The 14,213-nt window shown below is 44.2% G+C and overlaps 1 protein-coding gene across 1 annotated transcript in view; it reads right to left on the bottom strand.

The window, feature by feature from the left end:
* Positions 1 to 14,213, bottom strand: part of LOC144593406 (CUB and sushi domain-containing protein 1-like) — a 1,892,487-nt gene that overhangs the window by 300,917 nt on the left and 1,577,357 nt on the right. The window contains exon 34 of the mRNA XM_078398909.1: positions 7,667 to 7,870. Within this exon, the coding sequence (XP_078255035.1) occupies positions 7,667 to 7,870 (204 nt within the window). The remainder of the gene's footprint in view (positions 1 to 7,666; positions 7,871 to 14,213) is intronic.

Below are 14,213 nucleotides of genomic sequence, written 5' to 3'. Positions count from 1 at the left end.
AAGATTTAGTTTATTATTATTCAATGCAAGTTTTTGTGTTACACAATGTGTTCCACAATGGGTATTTTAAAAGCAGGCATTGACAGGTTCTTGGTTAGTAAGGGCGTCAAAGGTTACGGGGAGAAGGCCAGGAGAATGGGGTTGAGAGGGAAAGATAGATCAGTCATGATTGAATGGCAGAGTGGACTCAATGAGCCAAATGTCCTCATTCTGCCCTGATGACCTATGAACTTATGCATCTCCTTACACTCCTTCCTGCTTTTATTTCAGGTTCCATTGTTATTCAGGGAGCTCCAGAATTCAACAATCTAGCTCTCAACCTATGAAGTTGCATGTCCAGGGAGAAGCTAAACAACCCGCTTCCCTGTGCCCAGTTAAATGCCCATTTAGTCCATCCTTGCACATCATTTTCACTCCCCTTCCATCCTCTTCTGCCTATATCTCTTCCTCCAGCGACACATTGCACTTCTCTCCTCGTCTTACAGTTTTTTATCTTCCTTTCAGTTCTGACTCAACCCCCACCATCACCTGTGTTCACCTATCGCTTGCCAGGCTTTATCTCACCCCCCCCCCCCCCCCACCTCAGCCCTCTCCCCCTTTTCCAGCCCCCTTACTCCATCTTGGGAAAGAAAAGTTCACTTTACACCCTTAACACGCTAAGGAAGCTTGTGCAATCAAAGTACATTGGATTAGAACATCTTTCCATTCAACACAAAGGTGGTGGTTATGTGCTGGGTGCAAGTCAAGCATATTGGCCGCGATAAGAAAGATGATGGACTTGGTGAAGGACACTCTTCCATGCCTTGTGCTGGTCTGGAATTTATCAGCTTAGCCAACTTGTATTTATCAGAACTGATACTACATGAGAGAGGGCACTACAACTACAAGGATAGAAAGGTGTCAACAAGCACTGAACCCAGTTTGCTGGGCTGGAGTAACTCAGCAGGACAGGCAGCATCTCTGGGGAGAAGGAATGGGTGATGTTTCCGGTCAGAAGAAGAGTCTTGACCCGAAACGTCACCCATTCCTTCTTCTCAGAGATGCTGTCTGACCCGCTGAGTTACTCCAGCATTTGGTGTCAATATATACACACACATATATATATATATACACACACACACACACACACACATATATATATATATATACACACACATATACACACACACACACACACACACACACACACACACACACACACACACACACACACACACACACACACACACACACACACACACACACACAAACTCGTACATATACAGTTTTCTACATAGTTAAATATTGTGTTATACATTGTATGCTTCAGATTTTAGAGATACATCACCGGAACAGGATTTTTATTCTACTTTTTTCCCCAGTGACAATTGAAGTCTCCAACTGGGGTGGAATAGTGACACAGCGGTAGAGTTGCTGCTTCACAGCGCCAGAGACCCAGGATTGATCCTGACCATGGGTCCTGTCTGTACGGAGTTTGTACATTCTCTCTGTGACCGCGTGGGTTTTCCCTGGGTGCTCCGGTTTCCTTCCACATTCCAAAGACGTGGAGGCCTGTAGGTTAATTGGCTTTGGTAGAAATTGTAAATTATCTTTAGTGTGTTGGATAGAGTTAGTGTACTCTGATCGCTGGTCAGCACGGACTTGGTGGGCCGAAGGGCTTGATTCCAACTGTATCTCTGAAGTCTAAAGCCTAAAGTCTGTAACTGCTCTATCATTTTTAGTAAATATGCCAGCAAAATTGGTCCTTAATCTCAAACTAATGGTCAGGAATTGCAACACCGTGGTTTTTTGCTTTAATATCACTTCCCATCCAAATTGTAGACTTGCTTTATTCTCATTTGGTCCTCGTTTTAAATCCAGCTCGTGTCCGCTTTCTGCCACTGCATCCTTATCTCCCTTTCCTTGACAAATGAGGAGCGAATTTAATGGAGAATGGGGCACACATTGCATAAGCATTAACCTTGCATTTATTATTTTCAACATAAGCGGGCAGACGCTTAATACGTTAATGGGAAGCCCTTCCATCTGCTACGTTACTGCAGACATTAACATAACAGGGTCATTTCATGTGAATGCAAAAAGCATCAATCACCAAAATCAGCATCTCTAATCCATGGACAAGTGTGAAAAATATCCATACAAGAATCTCTGCATCCTCCATTCACATTCAGCTAGATTGCGTGACTTTTGTGCACGTAATTCCGAAGATGAGAGAATTTATTTTCGGTCCTTCAATAGCTGTGTGGAAAACGCTGAAGAAATTGGGCTATTGATCATTTTTAGTGGTTTACACGATTCTGCAGAGAGACTGTGAAACAGCTGTGGAAGAAATTCTAATCATCCTTAGACCTTCAACATCTGGATCTTCATCTTGGGGCCTCCATCTGCAACTGGCTTATGGGCTGCCTATTGTGAGCAGCTTTGTTTTGGGCTCCATGTCTAAGACAGGGATGTGCTGCCATTGGTGAAGGTCCAGAGGAGATCTATGAGAATGATCCCAGGGATGACCGGGTTAATGTAAGATGAACGTTTGACACCACTGGGCCTGTACTCGTTGGGGTTCAGAAGGATGAGGGGGGGACCTCACTGAAACTTTCCAAATAGTGAAAGGCCTGGGAAGAGTAAATGTGGAGAGGATGTTTCCACTAGTGGGAGAGTTTAGAGTTTAGAGATACAGCACGGAAACAGGCCGTTTCGGCCCACCGGGTCCGCACCGACCAGCGATCCCCGCACATTAACACTACCCTATCCCCACTAGCGCCAATTTTTACATTTACCAAGCCAATTAACCTACAAACCTGTACGTCTTTGGAGTGTGGGAGGAAACCGAAGATCTCGGAGAAATCCCATGCAGGTCACGGGGAGAACGTACAACTCCGTACAGACAACACCCGTAGTCAGGATCGAACCCAGCGCTACATTCACTGTAAGGCAACAACTCTACTGCTGCACCACCGTGCTGCCCTGTCTAGGACCAGAGGGCACAGCCTCAGAATAAAAGGACGTAGCATTAAAATGGATACGAGGAGGAAGTTTTGTTCTCTCAATGTGACCAAGGTATTGATTCTTACCCCCCTCGCCTAGTGTCCACATCTTACCTGCCACCCATTGGCCTGCCTCTCCTCTCTCCCAGCTTTCTTTCTCCACCCCCCCCCCCCCCATACCCTCACAATCAGTCTGAAGAATGGCCCCAAACCAAACAATTATCTGTCCATGGTCTCCAGAGATGTTGCCTGACGTGCTGAGCTACTCCAGCACCTTGTATCCTTTTATTGACTCTTTCCTTATCAAACTTCCTTTTCCAAATGCATAGCTAACTCTTTGGCTCTTTAATTTCTTTTTACTCCATCTGCAGTCCTTCGCCACCCTTTAGATATTACTGGACTAAGTGGACCCGTTGGGCCCAAACCTCTCCTGCATTGGTGCCGTACCCTCTCCTCCCCTCCTTCCCCGCTCCCCCTCCTCTCTTCCCCCCCCCCACTCCATCCCCCTTATCCTCCCTCCTCCCCCCCCCTCCCTCCATCCCTCCCCCCTCCCTCTCCCGGAGATAGATTTCAACTTTAAAATGTGAATAACTTTAAAACCATAAATTTCAATGAAACATCTTCCATTAGCACCAAAGGGATGATGGTGAGTAAGGTGGGCCTAAAATTGTCACGCTATCGTGTACCGTTTCGGCTGTAGTTCAGGAACAAACAAACGAGAGTTTTAGTATATAGATTGTGACTGGAGGTTCACACAGCAGTTTGAATATAGTCAAATCAATTTCAACACAGATAAAAGTGACCTCCAAACCCGGGAAAATAAGTCATAAGCAGTATAAGAAAATAACTGCAGATGCTGGTACAAATCGATTTATTCACAAAATGCTGGAGTAACTCAGCAGGTCAGGCAGCATCTGAAGAAGGGTCTCGACCCGAAACGTCACCCATTCCTTCTCTCCCGAGATGCTGCCTGACCTGCTGAGTTACTCCAGCATTTTGTGAATAAAATAAATCATAAGGCTATTTGTGTGATAAAGGTGTTGTTATGCGTATCTGTCCTTCCTTAACGTAGTTTAGTTTAGAGATACAGTGTGGAAACAGGCTCTTCGCCACACCGAGTCCACGCTGACCATCGATCATTGTACACTTACACTATCCTACAGTCTAGGGGCAATTTACAGAAGCCAATTAACCTACAAACCTGCACATTTTTGGAACGTGGGAGGAAACCGGGACACTTGGAGAAAACCCACGCGGCCACAGGGAGAATGTAAAACTCCGTACAGACAGCACCCGTAGTCCGGATCAAACCCAGGGCTCTGGCGCTGTAAGGCAGCAACTCTACCGCTGCAACACTGTGCCACCCATCATTATTTATGCAAAGAATAGTCTGCCTTCAATCCTATTCATTCTCCCTGTACCTCTCTCTATATCTATTGTGAGACACTATGGAACAAAAAATATCTAAAGAAAAACTCATCCATACAGCACCCGTAGTCAGGATCAAACCCAGATCTCTGAGTCTGTGAGGCAGATAATCTACCATAGCATTTGATTTATCAAATTTAAAAAGCTCTTAATTTCTAAGAACCAAATAACCGTTTGATCTTTCTACCGCAGGTTTGTAGCTCACTTTTATCTGTGTTGAGTAGGAAAGTAACTGTAGATGCTGGTTCAAATTGAAGGCAGATACAAAATGCTGGAGTAACTCAGCGGGTCAGACAGCATCTCATGAGAGAAGGAATGGGTGACGTTTTGGGTTCGAGACCCTTCTTCTGTCTGCGGAAGGGTCTCGCCCCGAAACGTCACCAATTCCTTCTCTCCAGAGATGCTGCCTGACCCGCTGAGTTACTCCAGCATTTTGTATCTACCTTCAATTTTATCTGTGTTGAAATCTGCTTTCCAATCAAAAACCCTTTCTTTGGTTTTCTTCACACCTCCCAGCAGCTTTTCGCATGGTACTCGCATCGTAATTGTTGACCCCGCCCAGCACCATTTCTGTGTCATGCACAAGTCTTGCAATTGTGGTTTAGATTCTAAAACCTAACACAGTATTAGAAATCGTGAGGATCCGTTGTAACCTAGCACTGATCTTTATAGGTTCACACATCTCACTTTTAGTCAATCTGAAAAGTTCTCTCTTATCCCGCTTTTCTCTCCCGGTGGCCGAGAAATCCTGCTATATTACATTGGCATTACCCACGTTTCACCCTCTGGAAGATTGTCCAAGAAATCAGTGAGCTTATTCAACCAAGAACTTCATCTTCAGAAAGCTACACTGCTTGTTATAGGTTTGGTTTCAAGATATTTTCAATTTTTTTTTGTCGGTGAGGTTTCTATTATTTTCTCCACTGATGACTGAACTGAAACTCCCACATTTCATCTCCCTCCTTCAATGCAAGTCTAATGTTAACTCTCTAACCCCAAATATAGGTTTATGGTGAGGGGGTGAAAGATTTCACAGGAACCTGAGTGGCAACTTTTTTTTAACGTTTTTTCTTTGGTGGGTATATGGAACGATTTGCTGTTGGAGATAGATGAGTCAGGTACTATCACAACTTTTAAAAAACATTTGGACCGGCACTTGATTAGGACAGGTTTCGAGGGATATGGGCCAAACGCAGGCGGGTGGGACTAGTGTAGATGGGACATGTTGGTTGGAATGGGAAAGTTTGCCTCGATGGACCTGTTTCCTTTATAACTGTTCAATATTACACCTTATGCTTACAAATTAAAACAGATTGAACAATATCTCTGCACCATCTTTCATAAGCATCTTTAAGGGTCGGCATAGTGGTAGAGATGATGCTTTACAATGCCAGAGACCTGGGTTCGATCCTGACTACAGGCGCTGTCTGTACAGAGTGTATATTCAGTGGGTCAGGCAGCATCTCTGGAGAACAAGAACAGATGATATTTCGAGTCGGGACACTTCTTGAGACTCATTTTGGGTCGGGACCCTACTTCAGAGTCCGAAGGTACTGACCCAAAACATCACCTGTCCATGTTCTCCAGCGATGCCGCCCGACCCCCTGAGTTACTCCAGCACTTAGAGTTGTTTATTGCCTAAATACCACTTTGATTAATCCTTTATTTTTAAATACTCTTCGGATTCATTCCTCAATCTCCAATCCAGCTGCAAATGTTGTTGAGTCTTTAGTTTTTAAGGATCAGAGAAAACAACAAACCCATCGTATATCATCCATTTATAATTCAATATGATTGAGAGAACATATTTCCCTCAACTACTTCCTACTCAAATTCAATTACACGATTGAATTTAAAATATATATTTAAAATATTATTTGAAGTCAACCTCATTCATGCCATTTATTATCAAATTTCCCTCGAAGTCTGTTCTGCCTCAGCACTAAATCATCTGTTTCTTCTTGGACTGCAGCCAGAGTGAGTGGGGAAAAAGACATTATTCACAGTGCTGTTTGATTAGTACACTGTAGAGTGTGAAAAGGACACAGCCAGGCAGAGTTAGTCCAACACTTTGTACTGACTTTACACTTTACTTTCGAGATGCAGTGCAGAAACAGGCACTTCGGCCCACCAAGCCCAAGCCCAAGCTATTGAGGGCGTGCAGCATAGGTTTACTAGGTTAATTCCTGGAATGGCGGGACTATCATATATTGAAAGACTGGAGCGACTAGGCATGTATACACTGGAATTTAGAAGGATGAGAGATCTTATCGAAACGTATAAGATTATTAGGGGATTGTACATGTTAGAGGCAGGAAACATGTTCCCAATGTTGGGGGAGTCCAGAACAAGGGGCCACCGTTTAAGAATAAGGGGTAGGCCATTTAGAACTGAGATGAAGAAAAACTTTTTCAGTGGAATCTGTGGAATTCTCTGCCTCAGAAGGCAGTGGAGGCCAATTCTCTGAATGCTTTCAAGAGAGAGCTGGATAGAGCTCTTAAGGATAGCGGAGTCAGGGGGTATGGGGAGAAGGCAGGAACGGGGTACTGATTGAGAATGATCAGCCATGATCACATTGAATGGCGGTGCTGGCTCGAAGGGCCGAATGGCCTCCTCCTGCACCTATTGTCTATTGTCTATTGTCATCCAGCGATCATCCCTTATACTAGCACTATCCTACACATTAGAGACAATTTACAATTAAGAAACCAATCAACCCACAAATCTGTACGTCTTTGGAGTCAGAGAGGAAACTGGAGCACCCGAAGAACACCCCCCCCCGGTCACAGGAAGAACGTACAAACTCTATACAGACAGCATAGGAGTCATGATCGAACCCAGGTCTCTGGCGCTGTGAGGCAGCAATTCTCGTGCTGCACCACTGTGCCGCCCCATGCCACTGTACTACTGAGTTGCTCTAGCACCATGTGTCTTTATGCGCATTAACCAGCATCTGCAGTTTTTACAGTAAAGTCTGAGCATGACTCAACCAACCTCTATTATTTGTAAAATGATCAATTATTGACACAGTCGCTGCCAAATAGGGGTGAAAAATCAATCGATTTTGCTACTGATCGAGAAGCTGAAGGATGCTGGGGTTTTTTGCGATGGAGCACAGGGGGAGCTGAAGCAGCTTTTACGGTCAATGAATTTGCATATATTGCCACCTTGCTAAAAATAAAAGGCTTTGAAGTCTCAACACGAATGCAAATTTCCTGCAATGGGGGAGAAGGAGCAAACTGCTCCGTACTTACCTGCACAGCTTGGTATCGTGTCGTTCCACTGCGCCAACCCATTGAACACAGCCTGACACCGAATAGCCTTGGAGCCTTGCAGGTGATAGCCCGGGCTGCACTCAAAGCGGATGACGGAGCCAGCGGAAAACTCGGAGCCGATTCTCCGTCCGTACCTGGGCTCGGGAACGGAGCTGCACTGTGTGGCACTCGTACGGGGGACAGCTGGAGAGGGGAATAAAAACTTGCGGTTACTCCTGAGCGATACAACCACTGTGCCGCGGGCATTCATTTTTAATGGGCCGGAATTTCTCCAGACTGAAGTGTTACTTCTGATATACAAAGTGGATGTATCAATATAAATCAATATGATTTACACTCCAAAGCTGAACAATGCAGCAAAGTAAATGCATGAACGGCTTATTAATCTCCTCTCCCAGGTATTTCAAATCTAGCCCTGAAGTACATATTGGTTTTCATTCACCGAGTAGTGAATATTGCATTTATTTTCTCAAACATATTCTGCAGGCACAAACAGTGACTTATTATAGATTGAAACAATCTACGGCGCACATCAAATACTTCTATTCATGAAGTAGCAGGACAAAAAAAAAGGGAAAATTTATGTTGCTGGCAGTCTCTTGCTCATAATATATCAACGCACAATCAACCCCGGGCTTCTCAATCCTTCTTAAATTGGTTTCTCATTATTGTCATCTGGCACTGGAGAGTTTGCTGCAGTTGTCTCTGGTTTCACCAGCAGTGCACCAGCTAATATCTTCCAGTGCTCAACCCTCTGGATCCCTCAAGGTCAGAAAGCAAGTGTGAGGTGTTGCACTTTGGGAGGTCAAATGAATTACAGATGACAACGAGTCGGAGAACATGAGGGAGATCGATCGACTGATCAAATGATGCCAGAACAGCATCTGAAGAACGGCGTCTGATCAGAAGAAGGGTCTTAGCCCAAAACCTCACCAAACCCTTTTCTCCAGAGAAGCTTCCTGACCCGCTGAGTTGCTCCAGCATTTTGTGCCAAGTGCCACAACAACCACCTTGCACTCGATGTCAGTAAAACCAAGGAGCTGACTTCGGAAGAGGAAGGTCGATGATTCCCAAACCTCTCTTCATCGATGGGTCGGCGGTGGGAGGGAGTCAACATTCTCAAATTCCAGGGGTGCATATCTTTGCAAAAGTATCCCGGACCCAGCACACTGATAAGAAAAGCCATTAACTCCTCTACTTCCTTCAAAGATTGAGGAGATTTGATGAACACTCTCCTGGACTTCTCCAGGTGGACTGCAGAGAGCATATTGACCGGTTACATCTCAGCCTGGCTCGGCAACTTGAATGAAGAAGTTTGCAAAAAGTGGTTGTCGGAGCCATTTGTGTTGGTGCTGGCTGCTTCAGCATATTATATTATTTTGTCAAGATATCTTACCGTATTATTTTGGACACTTGGGGGCTGTCGTGAGATGAATACATATGTGGGCACAGGGACTGGGAGGAGTTAGACATGGGGGAGCTTGGAAAGATACAATTCTGACCAAACCTGCAACAGACCTGCATTGAGAGCTGTCGGCAGACGGGGAGATCAGAGCAGCCAGTTATGACTTGAATGCAAAATAAGTAAAGCCACTGGTATGTTCATCTTCTTGTTTGTACAACTACTTCAATAAACAACTAATTAAACTGAAATTACGTTTGGGAGATCTCTCTGTTGGGGCTGTGCATCAAGATCACCCCCATTCCCTGTGAAGTAATGGCAATCGGAAAGGAATTTATGGGAGAAGACTGAAGTTGCCATTACATTTAGAGTAAGAATTGCCTCCAAAGAGACATTTAAGTAAGAATTGGCTCTCTGAGTGAGACTGGAGCCTGTGAATCAACTGGACGGAACAAGGATTGTATTATTTTACAAGCCTGACGCTGAAGCCCACAGACTGGACTAATTACCTGCGCTAATCTGACTAACGGAGATTGGAAACTTTGAAAGCCAATGCGCAGGAAAACTGAGTACAGCATTAAGCTTTATTGGAAAAGCTATATTTCAGAAACTGTGTTGGAAAACGGCTGCTGTATGCAATGCTGAGAACAAAGAAGTGATCTTGAGCATCGTAAGATATCAGTTGTTTTGAATTCTTGTACAAGATCCAACTTTACATTAACGCGTCTTAAAGGGATAGCAGCGTACAAGTATGTCTGTGGTTAGATCTGATGTTCAGCCACAAGGTGGCGATATCAGAAAGGATTCCATAAAGGAAAAAGGTTTTTCTTCATCAAGTGAAACTTCAACGTTCTCTGCTGTCATGAAATGGGTTGCCAACCTGAAAGACCAGCATGAGATTGAGGAAGAAGAAGAACAGAAGAGAAGACAGTTGAAAATAAAAGAAGAACAACTGAGAAGAAAGAAAGAACAGAAGAGACTAGAAGAACAATTGTAAGGCTTGGGATTGTTCCTTGAAAAGATCAGGAGACTAAGAGGAAGCAGTTTTGCAACAACTGCAAAACCTGTAGAAGCACGGGTTCAAGAAAATCTGACAACAATGGGAATAAAAAGAGACGTATCTTCCACCAAGTCACAAGGTTCTTGTTTGTTCTGTAACAAAAGTGGTCATACATTAGGGTGGTGTTCACAGATCAAGAAGAAGGAGCATTAAGAAAGGATAGACTTCCTAAAGGAGAAGGGAATCTGTTTGAAAATAGGTCACATGAGCAAAGACTGCAAGAGTCGTTTAGCTTGTGATGTGTGCAACCAAAATCATGCTGAAACACTTCAAATTGAACAAAAGGATAAAGAAAAGAAACCAGAACATACAGAACAGAATGAAAAGCCAATTGCGAGTGATGCTGTTGTCCCATCTCAAATGTGTGGGCGTATTGGGGCCGGTGATGAAAGCTGCATCTTCTCCATTGTACCAGTACAAGTAAAGAGCCACAAGGGGAGCACAGTGTTGCAAACATACACATTTATGGATCATGGAAGTTCATCTACCTTCTGCACAGAAAGCTTGATGAGAAGGCTGAACATTACAGGACAAAAGACCACTATTCTCTTGTGTACCATGAACCAAGTGAAGCCTGTGACCAGTCGCCATATCTCAGGTTTGGAAATATCTAGTCTGGACAAAGATGATTTTATTCAACTATCGGATGTGTTCACACATAAGACCATGCCTGTTTCTCAGCTAAACATTCCCAGACAAGAAGACCTGGAAAAATGGCATTGCTTGAAGAACATCAAGATTCCAGAAATAGACTCTGGCATTAACCTACTCCTCGGGACTAATGCTTCAAAGGTATTGGAACCTTGGGAGCTGGTCAACAGCTAAGGGGATGGACCATACGCTGTGAAAACCCTACTGGGGTGGGTCATTTATGGTCCCCTGAGAAGAGACCACGACAGCAGGGATGGAAATGGCTGCCTTGCTACTGCTGTCAATCGAATATCTATCGAGCCACTGGTCAAACAATACAAACACGACTTCAGTGAGAGAACCAGCAAGGAAACAGAAGAAATGTCCAGAGAAGAAGTAAAGTTCTTGGACATTATGAATCGCTCAGCAAGGATGATAGATGGACACTATTGTCTGGACTTCCCTTTTAAGCAAGAAAATGCCAGCATGCCAAATAACCATTGCATTGCTGAGCAGCGCATCCAGAGCCTGAAACCCAAGTTTGGCAAGAATGAGAAGTTTTATGATGAATATACATCTTTCCTCACAGAATTGATTGACAATGGTTATGCTGAAAGGGTACCAGTGGACCAGCTGAATCGAAGTGATGGAGAACCCTGGTACATCCCTCATCACGGGGTGAATCACTCAAAGAAAGGAACTTTAACGGTGGTCTTTCACTGTGGTGCAGTCTTCAAAGGAACATCACTTGACTGCCAACTGCTGCAAGGTCCAGACCTAACCAACTCACTCATTGGGGATCTCGTCAGATTCAGACAAGAACCGGTTGCTTTGATGGCTGACATCAAAGCAATGTTTCATCAGGTCAAGGTATCGGAAAAGCATATTGACTATCTGTGATTTCTATGGTGATGTACAGCAAGATCTTGTTGAATACCGGATGAAAGTACATCTTTTTGGAGCCGTGTCGTACCCAAGTTGTGCAAACTTTGCATTAAGGAAAACTACTAAATATAACAAAGCTCACTTTCCAGCAGAGGTGACAAACACAGTACAACTTCAACGTAGATGATTGTTTAAAATCCGTGCCTTCGGGAACAGGAAGCTGTTCAGATGGTAAAAGACCTGACTGCAATCTGCCAAATGGGAGGATTCATGCTGTCAAAATGGATCAGCAACAGCCGTGCTATATTGGCATCCATTCCTCAAGAAAACAGAACCAAAGAGATCAAGGAGTTGGACTTGGACCAGGACAGTCTGCCAATGGAAAGAGCACTGGGATTGCGCTGGTGCGTTGAAACAAATGTGTTCAAGTTCAGAATTACTGTACAGGAACGACCATACTAGACGTGGTATCTTGTCCATGGTCGGCATGACTCTTTAAGGCTTCTAGCACCATTTACTCTGCCAGCCAAGCTGATTATGCAGGATCTCTGCAAGGAAAAACTTGGTTGGGATGTCAATATACCCCAAACCTTCTCTCGGCGATGGGCAGGATGGCGGGCAAATCCCAACAAGATTGTGGAGTTCAAAACTGGATCCGCTGCTGAATGATGGACTTCTGAGAGTAGGCAGTCACCTGAATAGACTAGCGCTGCCTGAAGAGGCTAAACATCCTATTATTCTCTCGAAGGACCTTTACCTATCAACACTACTGTTACGACATATCCATGAACGGCTCGGACATGGAGGAAGAAATCATATGCTGTCTCGTCTCCGTAAAAGATACTGGATTATCAAAGCAAACTCGGCTGCAAGAAAAATCATAACAGACTGTGTTTTGTGTAAACGACAGCGGGGAAGAATTGGGGAACAAAAGATGGAAGATTTGCCCCTGGTGAGAATTCTACCAGACAAGCCTCCATTTACAGATGTAGGAGTAGACCACTTTGGTCCGAGAGAGGACGAAGGTTTGTTAAAAGGTATGGTGTAATCGTCACCTGCATGGCAAGCAGGCCAGTACATCTTGACGTTGCATGTACACTTGACACAGACTCCTGCATCCATGCATTACGAAGATTAATTTGTTGACGAGGTCAAGTTTCATCTTTAAGATCAGACAATGGCACAAATTTTATCGTCAAGATGGTTATCAAAGCTTACAGCAAGATCTTGATCAGATGGGTGGAGTTTAATGCCGATAAATATGATGTGTTGCATTTTGTGAAGTCTAACCAGGGCAGGACCTTCGCAGTAAATGACAGGGCTGTGGACAGCGTTGTAGAGCAGAGGGATTTTGCAGTGCAGGTACATAGTTCCTTGAAAGTGGCGCCACAAGTAGATAAGGTGGCCAAAAAAGCTTTGGGCACAATGATCTTCATCGTCCAGGGTATTGAGTGTAGAAGTTGGGATGTTATGCCACAGCTGTACTGGTGATTCCACAGTTGGAGTATTGACAAGATCCAGAACGCTATCAGCAAGGGATAAGGTGGTAGTTTAACCCTCCAGAAGGATCCCATCACGGCGGTGTGTGGGAACAATTGATCCGCATGGTTCGAAATGTGCTGCGCTCTGTTCTTTTCTGTAAGGAATTTATTGGAAAAGACTGAAGTTGCCGTTACAGCGGTGAACACTGCCCAGCCCATCACGGGTACTGACCTCCCCACCATCGAAGGGATCTACAGGAGTCACTGCTTCAATAAAGAAATCAGCATCATCAGAGACCCACACTGCCCTGGCCATGCCCTCATTTCATTCCTGTCACCGTGAAGAAGGTACAGGAGCCTGAAATCTCTAGCGTCCAGGTTCATGAGCAGCTTCTTCCCTACAACCATCAGGCTATTAAACACTGCAATCTTTAAATCAACTGAATTACATAGGCTTGAGGGCATTGATTTTGTCTTTGCTCTATTATAGTTTTTCTTATATTTACTGGACTTTTTTGTTGTTTATTATTGTGTTTACAGCATGCTATATTTACATATCTGTTCTGCTGCTGCAAGTTGGAATTTCTTTGTTCTGTTTCTGCACATATGAAAAATAAACTCTTGACTATACGACATGACCTTTAACATGTAGCGAGTTTGACCATAAACATGTGCTGAGGGATCTTGTTGTCCAATTTCAGGTCTCCTTGCAAATGGCAGCACAAGTAGATAGGGTGGTAAAGAAGGCATGTGGTATGTATGTTTACATTGGTCAGAGCATAGAGTACTGAGTCAGGAAGTGGTGATGCAGCTTTGTGAGACTTTAGTTTGGAGTATTGCCAGCAGTTCTGCTCACCTCATAACGGGAAGGATGTGAAGGCTCTGGAAAGGGTGCAGAGGAGGTTCACCAGAACGATGCCTGGATTAGGGCGCGTTAGTCACAGGGAGGGAGAGGTTGGACAGACTTGAATTTTTTTTTCTGGAATGCCGAAGGTTTCGGAGAAACCGAATAGAAATACATAAAAGTATGAGAAGCATAGATAGACTGTCCGAACCTTTTCCCGAGGA

The sequence above is a fragment of the Rhinoraja longicauda genome, chromosome 5 (genome assembly GCF_053455715.1).
Source record: "Rhinoraja longicauda isolate Sanriku21f chromosome 5, sRhiLon1.1, whole genome shotgun sequence".
NCBI lineage: Eukaryota > Metazoa > Chordata > Chondrichthyes > Rajiformes > Arhynchobatidae > Rhinoraja > Rhinoraja longicauda.
The sequence above is the reverse complement of the archived record's forward strand: the minus strand, read 5'-3'. Positions and strand labels throughout refer to the sequence as shown.